Source organism: Tachysurus fulvidraco, chromosome 25, assembly GCF_022655615.1.
Source record: "Tachysurus fulvidraco isolate hzauxx_2018 chromosome 25, HZAU_PFXX_2.0, whole genome shotgun sequence".
NCBI classification, from domain to species: domain Eukaryota; kingdom Metazoa; phylum Chordata; class Actinopteri; order Siluriformes; family Bagridae; genus Tachysurus; species Tachysurus fulvidraco.
Window position 1 is genome coordinate 12,781,330 of NC_062542.1, and position 25,032 is coordinate 12,806,361.

At 37.4% G+C, this 25,032-nt stretch overlaps 1 protein-coding gene across 8 annotated transcripts in view; it reads left to right on the top strand.

Moving 5' to 3' along the window:
- The window catches only part of eya1 (EYA transcriptional coactivator and phosphatase 1), a 49,562-nt gene that overhangs the window by 13,851 nt on the left and 10,679 nt on the right, over positions 1–25,032 (top strand). For 5 of the 8 annotated variants that reach the window (XM_027176917.2, XM_027176939.2, XM_027176925.2 and 2 more), the window contains 7 exons: positions 513–652; positions 2,550–2,663; positions 6,836–6,918; positions 8,816–9,002; positions 10,384–10,526; positions 10,956–11,039; positions 17,236–17,325. In XM_027176917.2, the coding sequence (XP_027032718.1) occupies positions 513–652; positions 2,550–2,663; positions 6,836–6,918; positions 8,816–9,002; positions 10,384–10,526; positions 10,956–11,039; positions 17,236–17,325 (841 nt within the window). The remainder of the gene's footprint in view (positions 1–512; positions 653–2,549; positions 2,664–6,835; positions 6,919–8,815; positions 9,003–10,383; positions 10,527–10,955; positions 11,040–17,235; positions 17,326–25,032) is intronic. The other 3 variants (XM_027176946.2, XM_027176930.2, XM_047808871.1) reach the window with 1 other exon arrangement.

Sequence of the window (25,032 nt, forward strand, 5' to 3'; positions counted from 1 at the left end):
TTTTTGGAAGGAGTCTTCAGTGTCAGAAGGAAATCTTTTGACACCCAGACATAACATGCTGTATTTTTGTTTTGAGAAAAGAAAAAAGCTAGTTTTTCTATAGCATAAGATTGTTCACAGATGTTCCACAACATTTGGCAGACACCCTTCTCCAGAGCAACTTACATTTATCTGATTTACACAGCTGAGCAATTAAGGGTTAAGGGCCTAGCTGAGGGGTCCAGCACTGGCAGCTTGGTGGCCCTGGGATTCAAACTCACAACCTTCCTATCAGTAGTCCAATTTAAACACTAGGCTACCATGACCCTACAGCCCAACGATAAACAGATAAAAAGTATATCATTATTGACCACATAAAAAAAATCTTTGTGTTTGAAAATCACTGATATAAAAAACAAAGCACTTTCTTTACATGGAAGTGAATATAATTTGTGAACCATATTGTAAATCTAGATGTGTGAATGAATGTGTATCATGTTTCTTTCTTCTTCTTTTTCTCCTCTCTCTTATAGCAGATCTTATCCGCATATTCTTCCCACTCCTTCTTCACAAAACATGGCAGCGTATGGACAGACGCAGTACAGCACAGGAATGCAGCAGACCTATGCCACTTATCCTCAACCAGGCCAACCTTACGGCATCCCGGCTTACGGTAAGCACAACAACAACAATGTAATCATATTGTTTCTTTCTGTTCATTATACTGGCCCTGAGTTTTAATGTCATTTTTAATGGATTCTTTTTTTTCCACTGTTTTTTGTACAATTGTTCCTCAATGCAACGTACTCTGCTAAGAGTTGGGTAAGCGTTGGTGGCTAGGCAACATAACAGACAACGAGGTCATGGACAGAACAATGGCTGTGGTGCAAAAATTTTATTAGGTTGAAACTTGGCACATTCATAAATAATTAAATCTTTGTTGCTGAGTCACAGTTCTGTGTGACTTCACACGTGACTCAGCCAATCAGGATTCAGAACTGAAATTATCCCTTTTACAAAACAAATTAAGCTATGAAAAGCAACGCAGTTTAATCTGTCATAGTGCTGGAATTTAAACAAGAAATTGTTTGCACCAAGTAACTAGCCAGATACGTGATATACGTAATAAAATGATAGATTTTCAACAAATCACCATGTCATGACATCACAACTACAACCCCTTCTGAACCACATGCTTGGATTCGACATAATGAAAAGTTATTTGCATTTCAATCCTATTCAATTGCAATTCAAAGCATGCACTTACTAGAGCTCTATCACACAGAAAAAGCTGTCTCTTCACATTTCATGGTAATATAACTAAAACATTTATTTAAAAAAAAATCCCCCACAGATTCAGCAGCAGTAGACCAAGCTCTCAGCTGATCACTGAGATAAGATTTGTGCCTATGACCGTATTTTTTTTTTTTTTTTTACTAAATACTTGCAAGCCTGTGCAGTTATTTCTAAACCGTTTCGTTTTATGCTAGATAGACAGATATGAGAGATTAGACAAACAGAGACCAAAAACAAAACAATTTAGACTCTTGATGCAGAAAACGTTCTTCAGTTGTTCTTGTTAGTGGGGAAATCAAATAGGCATTGGCATCATGATAGAATTTAGAAAAATAAAATGTCAAAAAAAAACAAACAAAAAAAAACAGTATAAGCATATTTTCAGATATTTGAAGTAAATTTTCACATTATCAATTGAAATCATCCCAGTTTACAGGATATTATGAAAGTTCATTGGAAAATCTACAACAATTGTGTTTCGCATGTTTTTCAACACTTGCCTTTACAGAACAGTGAACAGAATTATTGGATTTCGTTCACAAGGAAAGACCTAGGCTTGGCCTTTGTTCCAAACAGGATAACAGTAGTATCCTCTGTGGCAATGTGTATATATCCCATGTGGGGTTCTGGATAATCAGGGTGCTTTTAGGGCTTTGTTTTAATTGATGATAGTAATCAGTAGTAGCAGGTCCTGGAGAAATGCTGTTTAATTTCACTATGTACTGTCTGCTATATATGGTTGAAATGGCAATAAAAGCTTATTGACTTGACTTCTTCACTCTGAGGTTCTTCTTAGAACCCTTTCAAAGGTGAAACCTACTGTTTTTTTTTTGGGGGGGGTAAAATTGTAGAAGCCTAGACTCTGTTATATCTCGAATTATTAATGCTATTATAGGAATATAATCCACGAGAGTGCTGTATAGTTGTATAGTTGCTGTATACTTTTATTTACTATCCTTGAAAGCTGTTGTTATAGAAAATGAATCCTGAACTTCTCACCAATCAGACTGTGGTATAATGTATTCCGATTGTTCCTTTGATAAAACTAAAAAGGAATTTTAAATGAAAATTCGGCTATTGTATTGCTTTTAAAACCTGTAGAGAACCACTGACTGTTTCTACATCATGACTCTGTACCCCATGACTGTTTCTACATCATGACTTTGGCCCAACAAACATACAGATATTTATATCGTTTGAATGTTTAATTGTGAAATTAAGGACTACGAGCCACTATTGTGGTGTCACTAACTGATTTACGTCCATTGCGGCAGGAATCAAGACGGAAAGCCAAGCTCAGTCTCCAGGACAGAGCAGCTTCCTCAGTTACAGCTCCAGCTTCTCAACACCACAGACGGGCCAAGCGCCCTACAGCTACCAAATGCAAGGTTGGAGTCTTCTTCTTCTTCTTCTTCTTCTTCTGCTTCTTCTTCTTCTTCTTCTTCTTCTTCTGCTACCACTTCTGCCTCAGTGGAAAACAGCTGCGGTTTCTCTGTTCAATCCAAATGTGTCCATTACTCTAATAAACGACATCACTTGAACAAATACATGCAGACTGAAACATATTCACACAGACTGCAAACTGCAAATTTTCCCTTTATTTTTTAACTCTGACTGGTTTCATTTATCATCCTTAGCTACATTTTTATCATCACTTTCAAGACTAAAGTCATTTTATCCCTATGATGTCTGTCTTTTTCCAAGCAGTGGAAAGAAAGTAGCACTCTTTAATGACACGCATTCATCCAGATGATAACTGTTTCAGTAATCTGGTCTTTCCTCCATATTCCTACACAATATGAGGTTAATTTTGTTGAAAATAAAGTCCATCTGGACTCCATCGCACGCTCCGGTGACAAGAAAACAAAGCCTGTGCTGCATGAAAGAGGAAAAGATGCAGCAATTGAAAAGTCCCTGTCTCCTCTTGAGGGAGATATTAAGGAAAGTGTGGAGTTAGGAAAGAAGGAATGAGGGATTGGGGGTGGGGGTGTTGGGGTTGGGGGTTTGTGAGGTTTTTGCTCCAGGGAGGGTGGGGTGTTGGGTGACCAGGCCCTTTTACCCAGCATGAGGCAATTCTTCATGGACAGGAGAGAGTTTAAAACAGCCTTTCATGTGGCTCGGCACTCCATCCACAGACAACGTGTGTCCCTTTTATGATTTTTTGACCTGTAGGTTTTGCTAATTTACTGTGCAATGGGAGTCTGAGCAGAAAGGTCACAGTTGGGCTCTTCCACCAAACCCACCAACCCAGTGATCTCACCCCACCACATTAGCAAAAGGGAGAAAGAATAATGAACACAAAAACTTTGACACACTTGCATTGATACATCTACTGTATCCAAGCTGTGCTGCCGATCAAGAAATGTTTCCAACCTGGTTTGATATCTCTGCTAAAATCCCCATTAATGATCGAAGGTGATTAAAATGATTAAACCCCAGACTTGAATTACACCCGACAAAGAAGCACTGAATGTACGAATTCAGTTCATACTCTGTTTTGTCAGTAATTTGAATCTGATTTTCAGGAAGATATTTTCCATTTAAATCCTCGAATGAAATTTGAATTCCATCTATTTGAATTCCAGCTGCCGACTTATGACGGAATGTCCTTTGTGGCGGCAGATTGATCAGAAGCTGTGTACTGAATAATAAATAAAAATCAAAACAAAAATCAAAACAAACGTGTAGCCAATGAGCAGAAAGGGGAGGGGCTTGTCAATATGCGGCAGAGAGAGTGTTCAGTGCGCATGTGTGACATTAGCAGATAGCAGTTTTAGCATTGACATGGACGCTAAAAACAAAGAAAGAAAGCAAAGAAAGGCTTAGGATAAGGCAAGAAGTAGGACGTGTTTATATAGGATCAGCTTTCCAGCACTGGAGAGAACTGAAGGAGCGGGAAGTTGGCGCATATTCACAGATTATTGTTTCCAGAGTCAATAACTCCTGAGCTAAACGCTGTTACTACACAAATAACACCTCTTTTCTATCGTAGTAATGTAGAGAGGCAGCTACAACCGCATTTTGTGTAGTAACAGCGTTTAGCTCAGGAGTTACTGACTTGGGAAACTCAACTTTACTTAAGACGCCGAGGCGCTTTTTTCCTTCTCGATAGGTAACGTTGGTTTTGCTTTGTTACACAGAATTAATATATGCCGTCCTTTGCATGATTATGCTTGTGTGTCATTTTTGCTTGTTTGTTTATCTGCAATCGTATTGTTCTTCCCTTCAGCTATGATAAAGACACATTTCTTTCCATTGTTTGCCTGCGTTACATATGTATGTGTGGGTGGAGCTATCAATACAGGGGTGGGACCTATTTGGGTTAAGGGCTTGTTTGTTTTGGTGATTTCAAATGTCGACATTGGCTTTCAAACATCGGAGACCCTGCCTTTAACGTTTCCTTTTGAAAGTGACCGTGCTGAAGTCCCCTACATTATTCTGCAGTAAATTTTTGTGCATTACAAGTAAAGGGGACTTTTCTGTTGACTACAATACAAAAGAATGTGTTGTTTCTTCAAGAAAATTGCAGTTAAATTGCTATAGAAAAAAAAACAGCAAATAAATATGCATGGCAGATTGAGAGTGAGAGAGAGAGAGAGAGAGAGAGAGAGAGAGAGAGAGAGAAAGAGAGAGGGGAACAGCTGTTCATTAGCTTAGAGCCTGTTGATATTAGTTAAACCGGTCACAATGGGAACCAACTTCCTGGGAAAATATTTTCACCGTGACACGGTGTCAGAGAGAGTGTTCGAGAGACATGTAGCACAGTTTACTCTTACTCATGTTCACACTCTTATGGCATTTAGGATATAAGAATAAATATGTATTAACAAAATAAATCTCATCTAAACTATAGGATCGTAACCTGAATAACTTTGGACATTTCCACATTTGTATTTCAACATGAGTGAATGTCAGATGGATGTCAATCAAATATAGAATATTAGAATGTTAGACAACATTCACTATATTAAAGGCTGAGTTTCTATAGAGCATTACAACAAAATAAAAAAGATTATGGTTAGATGGTAGAGAGAGCATCTCATTAAAAATTGTCTCTTTTCTCTCTGAGTGTCTCTCTTTCTAGATGTTTAATATAACACTCATGTTTGGTATACTAGAAAGTGTAAGAATAGAAAGTGTATAAGAGTTTATAATAAATGTATAAACTTTATTATGTGTAAACTTCTATACAGAGCGACTTTAATTAAGTGCTTCCTGATCCAAGTGAAGTGAAGACAGATTTGTGTATTCATCAGTCTTCCAGTCGTTTACACATAACACTGGGACTGTTTCCGCCATTGTAAAGGTGATAATTGATTAAAAAAAAAAAAAGAAAAAGCAAACCCATCCTCCCATTCAGCCCTCCTTCCTTTTCAATCTGCAGCCAAGATGAAATCACTGATAAGCAAAAGAAAAGACAAAAAGACACTGTTAGTCATCTCCCTCGATTCACACAACCATCACACGCTTCACGCTTTACTTTTAGCCTGAAGCAATGCGGCTTTCACGCATCAAAGTTTTGTTTTCGTGTGCAAGATGCTATCACATCTTTCGAGCAAGGAATCGTTTCCTCTTGTTTTATTTTCGCTTTTCAGATCGCAAGCATCATTGGAAACTTTGAATGCTTATCAGCTTACATCATTTAAGTGCAATATTTAAAAAAAATCACAAATGCGTTTCGGTTATTTTAACATCTTGAATCAGAAATCAGACATTTAATCGTTTCAGTCTTTGAATTAAATTAGAAGTTTATTGTTGCTTGATTCGTTTGAGTCAATACACATAGACAAAAACATATGTACTTTTATTACTGAGAGAAAATCTCAACAATTAGAAAATCTGGAACCATATATGGAAACAAAAGACAGTTGTAGTGTAACGGATGTGGAATTTGAACCAAAAAAGTGACTCACATGCTCAGTTTTAATATCTGGTCATGTGACCTTATCATCAGGGAATTTATTTGGTTGTAGGATGTTACAGACAGATAAATTAACACACGGCTACAAAGTTTTCACCAAAATCCATCCATTCTGGACTATTTGTCTGGCATTGCATTCATGTAACCTGTCTCTTAGAGATATAAGTTATTACAAATACCTTATTTAGATCTAGTAGATACTTAAATGGAAAATTATTGAGAATAAGAGTACAACAGGTTTAGAGTGACAGGTTTAGGCTACATCCGCTTCAGACTTCAATCCAAATACAGATCCGGATATTTGGAACATTAAACAGATAGAGCAAAAGATACAGATGTTATCATTCTGGTGTTGTAGGTTGCCAGGTTTTTGGGGCATGGGGCACTGGGTTAAAGGGTTATATATCTGATTTAAAGCTAACACTGACCGCAGTTTTAAAAGATTCGAGCATCATGAAGGTTTAGTTTTGGAATATAATATTATATAAAAAAAAATGTAACTTTTTCTTTAGTTGATGCTTCGCCAAAATCCATGTTGACTATTACATCAGTTGAAGCTATAAATGTGTTTTACACACACACACACATACACACGCATGCACAAGCACAAAGTCACCGTTATGTGTCCTGCTCTTCCAGGAGGCAGTTTTACAACGACATCAGGACTGTACGCAGGAAGCAATTCCCTCACAAACTCGACTGGATTTAACAACACACAACAGGTAGCTATAATCCACTTTCCCTTGCCTCAACTGTTGTAAACGTATGTCCTTTAGCACTTAGCTTAGCCTATACAAAGCCACTGCATGTCTGCATATGGAAGCCTTTACAAAACACGTGTACACTTGCGTATTATTCACATGATATGGACCCGACAGTGCACATCGCGCCAGGTAGCTAAGGTCGGATTTTTTTACTACTTTCACTGATGTAAACAGATTTCCTTTATCTTTTAGACTCAGCCAGTGAATCTAACTTAACCCAAACTGGATTACTGGAAACTTTTATAAACCATCTGTATACTTACAAGCTTTTTACAAGACTCAAGTCAGCCCTAATAGATTTCTACTCATGCCAGCTAGTATGCGCAAAACACAGGTATTAAAAGTTTTACCCTTTGTGCTGCAGCTATATGGCTAACATTTCTAACATGAAAAAAAAAATCTCATGTTCTTCCCAATATACGAGCACCAGAAGGCTACACAACACCGATACCAAACAGATTTAACCTTATTTTTTTCCGTCATAAACAGCGCAATGACAGCGTATCTTCTTTGAAGGTTAGGTTAGCATCGGTTGTTACACGACAGCATGTGCAAACCGTATTTTTGGAACGTTACTGAAACATGTGTGTTCTTAAATTTCATCCACATGATAGGAATTGCTCCAAAATGTCTAGCCTGCTGCAGAGAAAGGATTACCTCTGTGATATTCTCACATATGCCTTACACCACGAGGGCAAAAGAGAAGACAAAAAACAGATCGCTTCCCAGATGTAGCACATGACAGACATGTGTTCACGTTTACATATTATGTGAGGAAGTAGCTGTGTTTGTAGAGTGTTTCAATCATGTATCGCATTACAGCCATCCAGCAAGTTTGTGTCTGCTATAAATATAAAGTACATTGGTATATGAATAGAGTTCATATTTCTGTGGATTCTGTGTAGAAATGTTAGCATAACCTTTTACACACACAGACACACACACACACACACACACACACACACACACACACACACACACACACACACACACACACACACACACACACACACACACACAAGCAAATCCCTGTAGCTGAAAGCAGTTAATAATAGCTAAGACATATATATTGCAGCTAGTAGTAGCAGCTAACACTTGCTTCTTACTGATGCTAACAACTGTTAATATTAATAGCAACGGAACAAACTGCTGGAATGAAGAGTATATATATATATAATAGCTAAAGTTTGGCATTAAATAGCAGCTAGCAGTAGATAACATTAGACAATAACAGTGACTAGCACTTAGAACTGTAGCTAGCATTAATAGCACTATCACTTATGTTGACTTATTATATCTATTATACTAGCTACTATTGAGTTTAAGACTTAGATTAGATTAGTTAGATTAGCTGAAATATAATAGTTGCTAACACTTATAGTTCAAATGAGCTAACTGTAATTGTAGCTACACCTTATAGAATAGAGTAACTAACAATAAAAGGAGCTAACACTTAGAACATACATTTTCTAACAGTAATACTACCTAGCACTTACAGTAGCTTACAGTAATAGTAGCTATTACTTACCATAGATAACTGTAGTAGTAGCTAACGCTTCCAAATTACAGTAAGTATAAGTAGTAGACGACTGCACTTAGAGTAGCTATTAGTAATAGTAGCTAACACTTACAATAACTAACACTGATAGTAGTTAACACTTAATAAAGCTTACAGTAGTAGTAGCTACCACTTACAGAAGCTAACAGTATCAATATTAGTATCAATATACTGTTATTCCGGTTAACTATTAAGTGAATAAACTAGTAACATTATAATACTGGCATTGTTAAATATTCTGCTATAAAATGACACAGTACACAAGTTTACACAGACTTGGTGTGTTTGTGTGTGTAGGATTACCCATCATACCCTGCATTTGGCCAGAGTCAATACACGCAGTATTACAACAGCAGCCCGTACACATTGCCCTACATGACCAGCAACAACACGAGTCCTACCACGCCGTCCACCACGGCCACATACACGCTGCAGGAGCCGCCGTCCGCCATCACCAGCCAGGCTCTGAACGACCAACCAGCAGGTGACATGCTAGTATCAACTGGCTGCTTATAAATAAGCTCATGAGTTTCAGCTATAGTATTCACAGGATGTCCATCAAACAAAGGACTGGAGAAGACAAATTCCAATTAGAAAAAGCATTTCTTTTAAAAGTTCTATTGGCTATTTGCCCCAGATTTAAATAATGACTATTGATATAGTTCTTATGCTTTTTTCATTGTTATACTGCTATCTTGATTTTGTTTCCTCAGGTACCAATGTCACATCATAAAAGTATTCTTTGGTCATGTGTTAAAGGTTAAGGCGCTAAATTTCTGGCAGACATTTTGTTTCAACCTCAAAGCGGGACCACTGTTAAAACTAAAAGTCACCACCAACATACATATGAATGATATAAATCTGATATAAATATACAGATCTACAGTATAATAGCTAAGATATTCATAAAGTAGTAAATAATCATAGCTAACAATAATAACTAAAAACCTAATTCTACAAAAAATATGTAGAATTTACAAAATTCTACAAAAATTCTTAATTTTTTTTGAATATCTTAACATAGAGACAAAGTGAAGACCAGATTTTAAAAGAGCTTCTATTTTTTTTTATTGGACAACCAATCACAGTCGTACCTAGCATTGGGTTCAGCCCCGCCTCCTCTCTAAGATAAAAGTTGTTATATTTTCCTTTTTCAGAGTTGATCTGAGAATCTCTGAATCATTCTTCAGATAAGGTTCCTAGCTAAATAGATTTTAAGCTAAATTAGGAGCTATTTGAGATCATTTGTAGAATCTAGATTGAATACAGACCCAGGAGTTTATTGAATCTAATAGCAGTAAATACTAGCTACCGAACTGTGTAAAAGTCACTAATTGATGATACAGTTCCAAATACACTAGGTTCAATGTTGAAATGTAAACAAAACATGGAAAAAACGAACCGAAAGACGTCGTTATATTATATATTATCTTAAGCTATCCCTGTTAAAGGACCCTTTTAAGCTCAGATTGCTGACACAAGCAGAACATAGTACATTTTAGTAGTAAGTGATAAAGTACACTGTAGTCACAGGTCTATCTCCAGAAAATTTTCATCATAAAACTTTATTATGTCACCTAAAATAAAATATACATACATAACATGATTCCTCATATTAATTAGTTTTCTACAATTCTACTTTCAGTTAAACGTTCAAATAAGTAATTTTGCCATGATCAGAACATTCAGGCCAAAGCAGGACACTCCAGACCTTCATCCAGACTTCGAAACCATTAGTGTTGAATAAACGGTATCAGGGGTGTAAGAGGATCGGATAAACGGATTCAGCTGCATGTTGTTCGGGTTTTGAAGGTGAAAGCCTTTTTTCTTCTTCTTTTAATACACTTTTTTGTGTCTTCCTGCAGGAGAGTACAGTACAATCCACAGTCCATCAACCCCCATTAAAGATTCAGATTCGGATCGATTGCGTCGAGCCTCGGATGGAAAGTCACGTGGTAGAGGAAGAAGGAACAATAATCCGTCTCCACCGCCGGACTCTGACCTTGAGGTACTGTGCAAACATACTTTCTGCTTCCAGTAAATTTCACAGAGGAATTAACTCGAATCGTTGAATAAAATGTCATACATGAGTAAAAATTTTAAAAATCGACAAGAAAACGTTTTTGTTAATTATAGAAATTGTAGCATTTGTGGTAATGCTGTGTATTTTTTAAACTGTATATTTTTATATTTAACATAAAATGTAAAGGTGCATCACATTATTGATTTCATATCCCCTAGCATGTTAACATATCTTGCTTAATTAGTTGGACATTATCGATTGTGTTAATGCAGGAACTAAGAGGTTAAATTTTTTCCATTTCCACCCATGCCACCTTTTCCCTTGGCCCTTAAACCCCAGTGCCCTCTTTATTGACAAGCGTCTCAGTTTGCACACGTCATTGATTTAATGTTCTCCTTCTCCGTTCACTTCCAGCGCGTGTTCATTTGGGATTTGGATGAAACGATTATCATTTTCCATTCCTTGCTCACGGGGTCTTACGCCAACAGATACGGACGGGTGAGTGATTATAAAATGAATGAAAGGTTAAAAAATCAAGCACTTGTGATGTCACAAAATTTCGCATGATTGAAATCTCCTATAAATGTTCATTTCAAGCTTTGTTACACTCATGCCTTAATACGCCAAACAGAAACTTGTGTACTTGTGATGTCACAAAACTGGCCAGTTATTCGAAACCTGTTGCAAAGTTTCAGCTTGATTTATTTGATTACATTATTTGACTCGATCCACCAATCAGAAACAAGTAGGTACTGGTGAGTCTTAAAATGTCAGATGAATGAAATCTGCTGTAAAGCTTCATTTCTAGCTGTGGGTTTCATTTTTGACAGTTAATCACAAACAAGTACGTGAGCCGTCAAAAAGAATGGTCAGGATTGAAATCTGCGTAGTTTTATTTTTATGCCATTTTGTAGAGATTAGAAAAAAACAACTGTTTCTACATTGTTTTGATAAAATACTGAAGAGAACTTAAAACAAAATTCCAGAAGTTTCCTTCATTCAACAAGCTGCTCTAATGCTACACAATAGCAAACACCATCCTCTTCAAAAAAGATACACCGAAGCCCTGAATCCCATCATATTTAGTGAATTTGTTGCGTCGTTCCAAGACCAGTTTGACTAATTGTTTCCTTTTTTAATCGTCCCAACGAGGCCTGAGAGGAATGCGATTTGGCCTGCAGCTGTCTGAAATATGTGACCGCAAAACAGTTGCACTGAGAATGTCACTTCACACTTCTTAAGCGTTTTTTTTTTTCTTTCGCTTTCCTGTCCTTCAAAAATACTTCATTGTTAGTTTAATGAAGTGCTTTCCAAACCTTCCGCTCTTAGCGAGATTAGCCTGGTACTTTCCGGGATTGTGAAACAGACAGATGGCTACATGGAGCAGAGTTGTGTTATGGTCATGAGACTGTGTAAAGGTAGAAACATCATGGAGCTGAAGAATAATGTTGGACGGACGTTCCAGATGCTAATAAACATAGAGTTGTGTCAGCCAGAGAGCTGTTTCTGGTACCTTATAAAACAGCCTGGGCTGACATCATGGTTTAATATTTAATATTTAATAGAGGTATTGTGAATAAAATGCTGGAGTTTGGATTATTTGGACTGATTCTCAAGGCTTACTGATGATCGCCTGAGTTTATTTGACTTGGACTGACTTTCTGCAGATTGAGAGGAATTGGGTTGGTTCTAATGACGGTGTTGTGTAGCTGTGTGTATGTGCGTATATATATATATGTGTGTGTGTGTGTGTGTGTGTGTGTGTGTGTGTGTGTGTGTGTGTGTGTGTGTGTGTTGATGGAGTCGTTTTGCTCTCTTTGTTCCTGCTGCGGGGTGTTTGATGGCTGCAGTGTTTTGTTTTAGAGCCTAGAGAGCTTTGCCCCTCGACCCTTAACTCTGTTTATTTACTTTGTCTTTGCTGTGCATGCTGGGAAAAAAAGTGAGCCTCTGGGCTTCAAACACACTACACACACACACACACACACACACACACACACACACACACACACACACACACACACACACACACACACAGTCCTCTCCTTCTGCAGTTGAAAGTAGGTTTATTACCATGACCATACCAAGATAACATTCAAAGATGCTGTATTGCCTTGTACATGGAGCTGAAAGGGCCTCGGCAGCCTCTCTCTCTCTCTCTTTCTCTCTCGCTCTCTCACTCTCTCGCTCTCTCATACACTTTCAAACATTCTGCACACACTGCATGGCTCTCACAGACCTTTATATGTCCTCAATTTGTTTTTTCTTAAATGTCTAATATATATATATTTTTTTCTCATGACACAAACTTAAACACATTACACATATCACGTATATAGTGTAAACATCACAATTCTCACAAACATTCAAACGTTATTAACCCACTACCAGTAATCTTACAAAACCTCACTGTCACTCAAATAGTAATAAATTAAAATAAAATAATGATGCAATGCTTTACAGTGTAATGATCACACACAGATGTCTGTGTTATTGATGAAAAAAAAAACAGAAGAAATCTGAGAGCCATTGAATGTGTTGGATTTTTGTGTTAATGTATTCAGATTGGAAAGAATAAACAGAATTTTTTTTTTTCTTTTTAAATATATCTAATATTACTAATTATGAGATGAAGATGTTGGTTAATCTACAATGTTTCGTAAGAACAGAAGAAGCAAACGAACCTAAAAGAAACCTTCAGGTTTAAGTCATAAGCCCCTTTCTGACTGCACTGCAGAAAAAGTGCTGCAGCTTTCCAACAGTCAAGTTCTCTAAATATTTCCAGTCGTTTAAATAAATCATGCTATGAAATACAGATGAGATGAGAAAAGACGTCGAACAGAAACGTTTCTTTCGGCGATGAATGCGTATGAGAAACGGGTGTTGTATCGGAAATATTGATTATATTATAGAACGATGGAGATGGATGGAATTTAAGTTAACAGAGCTGGAACAGAGCTACAATGGAAGCAAAGAGGTAAAGAAAGTGTGTTTTTTTTCCCTGCTGAAGGCACACTATAAATAGAGCTGTATTGGAAAAGTGCACTGCTGTGGTTATCAGTTATCCTAATTGGCATAAAGGCAGCTCACTTCCATAAAGCTGATGGCTGAGACCAGCTGTGTGACCATCAGGATTTTAGGGTGTGCCTCTATGTGTGTGTGTGTGTGTGAGTGTGTGTGTGTGTTGGGGTGGAAGGAGGGTGGTTATTTGGCGCCCTGCCGATGATGGCTGATGGCTAAAAACAGGTGGAGCACTGACAGGAGCAGAGCCTTTTGACCCTTTGGCCTCCTTGTATTCTTAACTCCTTCTGTTGAATGATTGTTTCGATTTAATTGGAGGGGATTCACCACACTGCAGAAATGCACTTTACATTCCTCTCAGCACCAAACGCGTTTTTATTAACTGTCGGATGCAAAACGCAGACGGGTTTCACGAAGTCGATGAGTAGCGGGCTCATAAATAGATATTATAGCAACATGGACGTATCCAAATGTATTCAAATATTATACCGTATGTGTGTGTACATGTATATTAGTGTCTGAGCACACAACCATCACCGTGGATTAAAGTGAGCTGTAAAGACTTTCCTTTTATAGAAGTTTCAAGACAATTTAATTTTCCAGACACAAACAATAAGAAGGGTTACGGTGTTACAGTAGGGTTCGTTTACTCTCATTTGTATTTCTGCTTTCGGTTATTTTTTTGTGATGGACACATGACAGATAAAAACATTCCAGCTTTACTGTGTAACAAGTTTACTCTTTCTTTGTGTCACACCTCAAAACTCTCACACTGGTTAAATACAAGAACTAGTTTTATTCGATCAAACATTAATCCGACCTTTTTTCTAATCTAGCCTTATTAACGCGGTTCTTATGAGGATCACGGAAAAGCAGACATAGAAAATATGAAAATTCATACCAAATCTGTTGGAAAACGTATGGGGGCAGTCATTAGAGAGTCTGACTCGTAACCTGAAGGTTGTGAGTTCGAGTCTCAGGCTCATGACCGAATTGCCCTTGAGCAAGGCACTGAACCCCCCAACTGCTCCTCAGGCGACGCAGCGTAAATGGCTGCCCACTGCTCCGGGTGTGTGTTCACTGTTGTGTGTGTGTGCACTTTGGATGGGTTAAATCCAGAGAACGAATTCTGAGTATGGGTCACCGTACTTAGCCTTATGTCACTTCACTTCAATTCATTAAAAAAAGTCTCATGACTCTAGGAAGAAGACTCGTGGCTTTAGAAAAAAAGAGGTTTTTTGTTGTTTCTTATTCATTTATTTATTTAATGAAGGAAATCTTCATAATTCATATACAGTAACTAAAACTTAGTTTCATTTTCTTAAAAAATAAGCCAGAAAATAGAGCAAAACCAGGACAGAATGTATAAATCCTTTTTCTAAGCATACAAAGCCTGAATGTATCTACACATGCAATATAGCAGAAGTACGGGAAGAAGCTATAAGTCTACAAAGACCATTTCCAAGCGGCTAAACCAACAGACAGAAAAAAAAAATGCATAAAAATTGCGCAAGCAACAAAACTCACCCAAGCAATCAGCCATCACACGTTACAAACAAAACTAGATTCTGTAGATTTCAACGGTATAATGATGAGCACTCTGTGACCAAGACTCATAGAACCATAGGCAAAAAAAAAACAAACACTTTGAGATATATTCATTTTAAATTGAGCAGAGGCTCAAATCGAAAATAGGTTAATTAATGAAGACGAAATGCGGAACTGACTCTGTGTGTGGTTTTTCTGCACTTAAATCATTTTCATTGTTGAGTGTGACACGCAATCAGGAGAAAAGCTCAGGTGATTCTTCAGGTAGCTTTACATTTAATCCCCACTGCTGAACACAGACTCTCTCTCTCTCTCTCTCTCTCTCTCACACACACACACACACACACACACACACACACACACACACACACACACACACACACACACACACACACACACACACACACACACACACAGAGGAACAAATCCTCTCCTTCACCTGCTCTCCTCTCACTCCCTCTCTTTTAATAACTAGCTCAGAGATTAGGAACATGAAGCCCAGTGTGAACTACGATGACAACAACAACAAAAAAAAAACATTTAAAAGGAAGTGATTTATTCATTGTCTGAATCCACATTTAATAAGAATTGCAACGACTTCAGAGCTCAAAATTCAATTCCCAAATCAAATTCAATTAGCACAGCTAAAACAAATGAAACATTTAGGAAGAACCGACACAGATACAGATATAAACAGATGAACCGTGGATCAATTATATTTTTCTATTGCTGTCTGTTTTATGAGACAGACGCACGCTGTTCACTTTAATTCTGTTAATCAATGTTAACTGAAGGGATATCTTGAAGTCTGATGTTTATAGATGCTTAAATAAAATAAAATAAAATAAAATAAATAAATAAGAGAAACATTTCCTTTGGCATTTTGCCTCTTGATAATATTAGGGCTATTACAGTAAGTTAAAGCTTCAGCATTTGTGTGTGTGTGTGTGTGGGGGGGGGGGGGCTTTTTCCATTTTTTAACTCAACTCTGTTGTGTCTGAGAAACTCCAAATGCATTCAAGTGTAGATTAAACCGGCATCCTGTCCAAGGAAGATTGTAAATGGAGTTTTTATGGCTTAATAATGAGATAATAATGATGCAGAAACTAAAGCATGTGAGGAATTGTGCGTTTATGATAGCAGAATGGGCTTCAGTTCACCTGAATGGGCTTACAGTCTGAGCTAATTAAATCCATGAATGGGTGTAAATCTGACAGTTTTTTGTGAAATGTCTAGTATTAGTATGGAGAGGTAGATCAGTTAGATTAGATTAGTAGATTAGTATCAGTTAGGTTGATAAGAAAATATGTTAAAGACTTGGACTTAAAAATTTCAAGGCCTCTTCTATTTCCATTGATGTGATCGATGCAATACACTGTTCCTTAAAACAGACCTGATGCCACAAACACTTTTCCAAAAAGTGGACTTGATGGATCATCTACAACTCCGTATATGGACATCATTGTGACAATTGAATTTTCATCTAAGGACTTATTGTGACATCTACATTTTGACATATGGACAAAATATGACACATCCATTTCCATATATGGACTTATTGTGACACCGACAGTTCTATATACTCTTTGTAATTAATAAGATGCCTACATTTCCATATAAGTACTCAGTAAGGATTTTCACGCTTTTGAACCTGAGACGTTTTTGTGTTTCTTATGTTGGATGACTGTTGCTAAGCATCTAGTCAAAGCATTGTTACACCGCATTGTTTCACATTGTATATGTTTGGCACCACAATGCGAGGTTGACATTGAAAAAGCCATTCTAATCCTGCATCTGAGCAAAATCTGAGCTGGTGAAAAGCAAAGCTAATCCTGCTTCTAAATTACAAGTGCGAAATGTTTCAATACCGTTACAAACAGTGTTAAGAACAATGGCAACCCAGGGTTAAGTGCAGTGTGAAAAGATCTATGTAACACCTACATTTTCATATATGGACTCCCTATAATGCCTATATTTCCATATATGGAGTCACTATAACGCCTACATTTCCATATATGGTTTTGTGTTTGCTGAGATTTGCAGGTGAATCCTGTATAATTGTTTCCATAATGTTTCATTGATTTTATTTTGTTATTTAACTAATCAGTCGATGTTTCATATTTTCCAGGATCCACCGACGTCTGTGTCATTGGGACTCAGAATGGAGGAGATGATCTTCAATTTAGCAGACACGCATTTATTCTTCAATGACTTAGAAGTAAGTGCTCAAGCAATTTTTTTTTGAGCTGATTTCTTTCGAAATCAATAATTTGTCTGGCATTCATCCTTATTTTAATTGATATTTGACGTTAAGAATTTGTTTGTACCTGTAATGAGAACATTTTAAACAAGCCTGTCTTGAGTAGTGAAAGTCGTGGTGTGGATCCAGAGAACCTTTTCTGGCTCCTTTCTAAAATGTAGTCATGTTTGGATATTCTTTTGGCTTGTTTAGATGAAATTTGCTTAAACTTAGTAAAAGAAATAATAGAACAGAACCACCTACGCTGACTTTCTGTGACAGAAAGTAAATGTTGTTGCCTTCTAAACAAAACATTCCCTCAGCATGTTTTCTTGATGCTTAGTCTGGAAGTAAAGGTTGTTATATTATGACTTAGTGTTGATCTAAAGCGATTCATTTTACTTAATTTCAAGAGAAAACCGGTGACTCTTGTTGCCCAGTGCTAAAAGGTCCTGTGGCTAAATATCATAAAACTACTGCCAGAGTGTAAATATAGATTTATGTTGTTTAGCTTAGGTTTTTTTACTTTAAAAGACAATCTTTTCTACCACAACCTTGTTCCAAAGCTAGCTCAGTTTAGCGTAAACCCTGGCAACCCTATGTGTATGTCACTTTATGAGTGAGTTCAGTCCAGGGAGAGTAAAATGGCAGCTTGTGTTTCCTGCCTCTCAAAACTCCCCCTAATTCTGCGCTAATCTTAGCGTACTTTCCTTATCATAACATGTAAAGCTCAATCCCGAGATTGAAGATAAGTCACAACAGACTGTATATGTTACATTAAGGGTACGACACATTATGAACACACATACGAGATAAGTCACAACACAGTGTTCAAGTTCCATTCTGAAGCTTAGCAGCAACAAGCGTTTAATGGCAGAAAAGTTCCACAGCCGTGATGTATGACCTCAGAGCCCGAGGGACATGATGAATTTTACATGTCCTGTCAGTCTCTCTGTTCAATCCACCCCAAGACCACTTTTGCCCCTTTTTGCCCCTCCCCCCTCCACCCAGGGCAATTTGTCAGTGTCTAGGGTTTCTCTATGTACTTGGAGTGTCTATGTGTCATGCTGTGATGCTATTCACTCGTCTTGGTCATGGTTTGGGGCGACCCCCATTCTTCTGGTTCATGCAGATCAGTGTAAAATCTGCCCCCAGGGGCAATTACTGCACGGATGTCTGTCTGCTTTACCCAGTGAGGGGTAAAACCTCGACTGGCTGGGTCAAATTTGCCCTCAATTGGTTGCATGGTAAGAGTGTTAGCTCACGTCTAGGTATTTTTAGAATTTTTTTAGCGATTACGATCTTTTTTTTAAAGCTACAAACACTTCAAAATTTGTCCTTCGAGTCAGTCAGACTCTCACAGAAACACTTAGATAACTTAAGCTATGTAGCAGGCATATTAGACACTGCTTGTGAGGGATTTTGGTGCTTTAACTTGGAAAGCTAAACCTACGTCTTGTCGTTCAAGTTGTTCGACACAATACGATTGTTTCTATCAACTTGGAAATTTGGACACTGATTATAAGCTATAAGTAATAAAGACAATGACTAAGACTAATGAGATGCAACCGTTGAGTGATTGGACAATGAAAGGGCACAGTGACCACATAAACAAGACAAATCTGTAAAAATTATCCTTTTCTTACTTGTTTACTAAGAAAATATTCTGTATGACTAAAATCGCAGTCAATATACTTAGCAATGATTGCTATACAAAGTGGACAACCAGCCATGTTGTGTTTATTATGTAAATATATAATAATTTAAAACCTTCCCAACCAAAAAAAGTTGTAAAAACCTCGAAAACAAACAAGCAAAAAATTAAATAATGTTAAGGTCTTAATGTACTCTTAGGAATTGGAGGAACTTCTATGAAATAAATGTTAGCTACGTAACTTGCAGGAAATTTTGAAATTTGTTACCCCTGTTCCTTTTGGTTGGCCTTTAGCACATAATTAAAGCGACTATTAACACATCACACAATGGCCACTTCTTATTCAAAATGTCATTTCTTATTTCGCATTCAAGACTTGCACAAACCCAACCTAACCAAAGCCCAGCTCTCTCTCTCTCTCTCTCTAATCCGACACCGCTGACCCACAAACTTTTCCTTCACGTCCTGCTCGCGTCTGACCCTGCAAGAGAGGAAATGTTTTGTTTGATACTTAAGTGTGAAGTGAGCTGCCAAGTTTCATTAGTCACCGACCTTTTCGGACGAGGAGGGAAAAAAAAAAACGAGCGGACAGAAAGAAAATGTTTGTGCTGCCCGAGACAGCCGAGTCACAGTCGTGCGATCAAAGTTAATGGGCGGCAATTGGCTGTTAAATATTCCAGCATGTTCGGCCACATCGGATCGAGCAAACTGCACTTTGCTTTAATAGATGCGGCCGTGCCGTTTTCTGAGAAGTACGAAAATGAGGCTGTGACAAAAAGCTTCAATGTGGCTTTAACATCTGTCCCGTATTGTGATTCCTGTTTCATGTGCCCGCGGATGAATTGGCAGCTCGAGCAATGGAGCCTCTTATAAAAAATGGGTTCGAATGTCGCATAGTTCCGTCGCTCTGCTTTATCTCAACAAGGGAATTATTACAGCTCATTCTGACAGGTCTAAAGCCAAGGATGGTTCTCTTAAAAACTAGAACAGCATGAGGGCAGATTCTCCAAAACAGAGTTTGACGGTAAAATGAGTGATATTTTATAAAACAAAATAAATAAATAAATAAAATTCGACCCCTTTTTTGAATGTCGATGTTCTTTTGCGGTGAGCACTGCGTGTCTTTGGTCGGTCGGTTCCATATTTACAGGCTTCGACTAAACACAAGTGAACACACTCCTTTAGTGTAAACAACACCACAGCAGGTCTGTATTTATGGCTCTGTCCAAACACGTATGCTATATCTAATTTAGTCAGAGCCATAAAGGGAAACCCCATTGCTACCACACACACACACACACACACACACACACACACACACACACACACACACACACACACACACACACACACACACACAAAAGTGTGTATTACTCAGAATACCCAAAGCATTAAGGATATGCTGCAGAGGAATATAATATTCCATAACTAATGGACTTTTATGACTTTTAAGAAGTTGCAGTATGTTTTGTTAACACTGAGTGGTGGAAATAGTTTCTGGTATAAATTATGTTGATACGAACAAAATGTCGACCCTTCAGTAAAAATTAAAGTCATGTTTTCAGGAGCAGAATAACTTTTAGAATAGTTTTACTGACATTACAGATCAAATCAGTGCATATTATAATCTGTGTATTATCTATATTAGTTATGGACCGTTATGGGTGAGACAAGTTTTGTATAAAAGTGCAAAAGATTAGCTGTAATGGAAATAAGAATGAGGAATAAACGAGAAATTGTAGAACGTTGTATGGAGACATAAGCGGGAAGTCTTTCTTTGCTAATATGACACTTTTTTGGAAAGCTCTTTAAAGCTTGTCTGGTTTGGTGAAATGCAGAGACACTCCGTAACAATAAAGGGAGATAGTCAGACAGATAGACAGATAGAAAGACAGATAGAAAGATAGATAGACTGTTGACGGTTGCGTCTATGCGTGTGAGTGTGTGAGACTTCCTTACAAAAGTGTGTGTCTGTGTGTATTTATATGTCTATCTATTGCTAAAGTAACGATGCACAGAAAAGAACTCAAAAGAAAGAGAGCATACCGAGCTGGTCAATGTGTATCAGTTACACACACACACACACACACACACACACACACACACACACACACACACACACACACACACACACACAAACACACACACACACAGGCCACCGAATCAACATAATCCCTCAGCATATTGATGTCACTCTATAAGCCATAAGATAATAAAGTGTGCAGAGAAATGGATCCTTTTTTTGGCCACTTAATTATTAATATTTTACAAAGACAAGAGGAATCCATAAAACACTCATCAGCAACGTGATCTGTTTATTGATTGGATGTACAATATTCTGTATTTTATTCTTGAAGAAAGATGTTTGGAGGAAATAGATATATCAAGACCAAACCCGACAAATACATGAACAACACTGCAGGCATCATTGTGGTCTAATAATTATTTTAAAACTGCAGAAAGAGTTATTTAAAAGTAATATAAGGTCAGGAGGTTCAATTAAAAACTGGGATATTTAAACAATTAGACAATAATATAATTTACAAGAAAGAAACCTGTGAAACAATGTGCTACAAACTGAGTTGTGTATTTGTGTATTTTCTGGAGTATCGATCAACGATCACCTTTTTACACAAACCTGTGCATTTTTCTAACGCAATCTCACTTCTTCATAACGTGTCCCGTGGTCTACCGAGAGTGAAGTGAGTGTGTGCTAAGATAAAAGCATTCCACTTTGGGTGTCTGCATGTCTCTCTGTGTGTGCGTGTGTTTGTGTGTGTGGTTTTGGGTTTAGTCTGCATCTATTTTGCCCTTCTTGCTCTCTGAGACCGCCTGTAGAACAGAGTTCCCTGCCTGAGCTGGGCAGGGTTTAAATTAAACACACACACACACACACACACACACACACACACACACACACACACACACACACACACACACACACACACACACACACTAGGGAAGAGCGTGATGACATGGCAAAGCTGTGACTCTTTTAGCTTAACACAGCAGTTAAGATAAAGAGCAATTCAAATGGGTTGATTGTTACTGTAGTAGAAATGAAGCACTTTTATTATTATTATTATTATTATTATTATTATTATTATTATTATTACGTTCACTTGATTTACTTGCATTCATTAGTTTAATGGATTAAAACTGAATACAGGCAACTTATCAACATCATTAGTTTTAGTTTTAGTATTTGATTCTTGCTTTATTATTATTATTATTATTATTATTATTATTATTATTATTATTATTATTATTATTATTATTATTATTATTATTATTTAACTGAACACATTCCTCTGAGTATTTCTCACACATTGTAAAAACAGATACTTTTTTGAATTTTTGGTTTATTATTTAATGCTAAGAATGCTTATTATTATTGTCATATTGACAAATATGAATTATTTAGTTTCTTTTTACGTACATTTTTGAAGTGCTTCTTCTATATTGTAGGTCAAGCTTCTGAGCGTCTGAACTGGTAAATGCATTTCTATGGTTTTGTTGAACCTCTCCATGACCTGCTCTGCATCCTAACGTTCCCCCATAATTCCACAAACTCCTCCAAGCTTATCAAAATAGAGGAGCAACTCTTTTGAAAGTGAAATAAGTCATTATCATAACTTTCCCTGCACTCTCTCTGTGTGTGTGTGTGTGTGTGTGTGTGTGTGTGTGTGTGTGTGTGTGTGTGTGTGTGTGTGTGTGTGTGTGTGTGTGTGTGTGGATATGTGTGGATATGTGTGTGTGTGTGTGTGTGTGTGTGTGTGTGTGTGTGTGTGTGTGTGTGTGTGTGTGTGTGTGTGTGTGTGTGTGTGTGTGTGTGTGTGTGTTTAGGCGCTGGATTTGACTCTGCGGATTTTAATGTGTGTTTTTTTGTGTCTAGACACGGCAGCCCTCATGGGTCTGTTGGAAGAACTAAAGAGAGAAAGTAGAGCCTTCAAAAGGCAGCCCTGTCTATCTTCTCTCAACATGTCCCCCTCCTCCACACACACACAGACACACACACACTACCCGTACCACATCATCACAGACGGATAACACTACAGGGTTGACAGGAAAACAGCATTACTAACAACTCCATGCCAAATGATGGCAATAAGAAAGCATAGCTTATTTGCAAGAAATGAAATAAATAATTAATATGTCCTTATTGTGGAAGATCAATGTAATTAAAAAAGTTAAAAAAGCCCTAATATTGGGTTTAGAGGAGAGTTGTTCATGTTTATTTCAAGGCTGTGTTTTTTACTCCTTTTACAGCATGTTCTCTTGCTACTCTTAGCAAAATTCTTTTTTAACCAACTCTATGATAAATTGCTGCGTTTCCACTCTGTCCTGACTGAGGCTTTTCACTCCATATTTAATGTGCAAAAAAACAGTCAATATCATGATACCTGCGTTTCCACTGAGTTGTTTTGTGTATTTGTGCTTGTGTGTGTTTAAATTCCGTGACTATTCAAGCATGAATTGTGGATTGGAATGAAGTGGGTCTGAAGAACTTCCTTTGTTCTTTATATCCTCTATCTGACCCACAGGTAAGCTCTCTCTCTCTCTCTCTCTCTCTCTCTCTCTCTCTCTCTCTCTCTCTCTCTCTCTCTCTCTCTCTCTTTCTCTCTCTCTTTCTCTCTCATCTTGCCCCATCAGCAGTCAGGGTAGGTGGGGTGATGGGTTGCTAAAGCTAAATTTCGGGGTCACGACCCCCCCTTAGAGATGACAGACTTTGCGAATGGAGTAGCGGCATTGAGAACCTGCGAACCGTGGCTCGGGCTTTTTCACATGGGCCGAGCTTGTAGACTCAGAGGAATGCCGTGATGATGGCCATAATCGCTCACACTGTGCTTTTGTTACTTAGCTCGCTCACCTGAGTCTGAGAGAACAGATAGAATTTGAAGAGGAATCAGAATCAAGCTTTAGAAACACAGACTAAACAGATATCGAAATTTGTGTAACAAATACATTACGTACACAATACATTGTAGAGACAACCAGAATCATAACTGTGAAATTGAGTCTGTCATAATGAGTTACAAGAGGAATCAGGATCTGAATCATGATTAAATTCTAAATCGGTAAAAGGATCAAGTTCAGTTGTGAATCATTTGAGTCAGTAGTAAATAAAGACAAAAAGAAAACTTTGAAATTAATTTAGATCACAATTTAAAAAAAAAACGATGTCAATCAAATACAAATAAAATGAGGAATTCTGAATCAGTGATTTTGAATCAGAATCAGTATATAACATATTGAAATACTTCTTCATTCTTCATGATTCCTAGTTATTACAGTAAGGATTTCAATAGTTATAATTAGAAATTAGAAATATAAAGAATATTGGATTCAGAATCAGAATCTTTATAAATACAGGGAACACGATATGATTTCCTGACTCATGTCACTGAAATGAATCACTGAACCGGAAACTTGATTCTTCAGGTAAAGAGTACAAACATAAATTCCAGTCAGAGGAAGAAATATAGACATAATCTGCAGAAAATACACATAACACACACAGGCACGTGCACACACACACACACACACACACACACACACACACACACACACACACACACACACACACACACACACACACAGATATATATATATATATATATATATATATATATATATATATATATATATATATATACAGTAAAGATAGATTAAGCACACCTGCTGTATCTTTTTGATAGAGGTGAATCTGAATCTACAGAATCATTGAATCAGATTCCGAATCATTATCATTGTACACCGAATAACTAAATATCTCTTGGTGCTCTGAGCCAAACTAAATTCCCATCAGATAAGGAAAAACAACCTAAATGTACAATTAAAGAAATAAAGATACGTGTCATGAGTGGCATGTGCCGTTGTGTTTATATAAGGCATAAGCATCGTCGTCCTCGACTAAGACTCTCGTCTGGTTTGGGTCCTTTTCCTCCTGTGTGGGGAAGAAAAAAAACAAGGAAAAATGGAGGCAAGCCAGCTAGAGTAATGCAATACGGATGTTTCTAGGACGAGAGGGA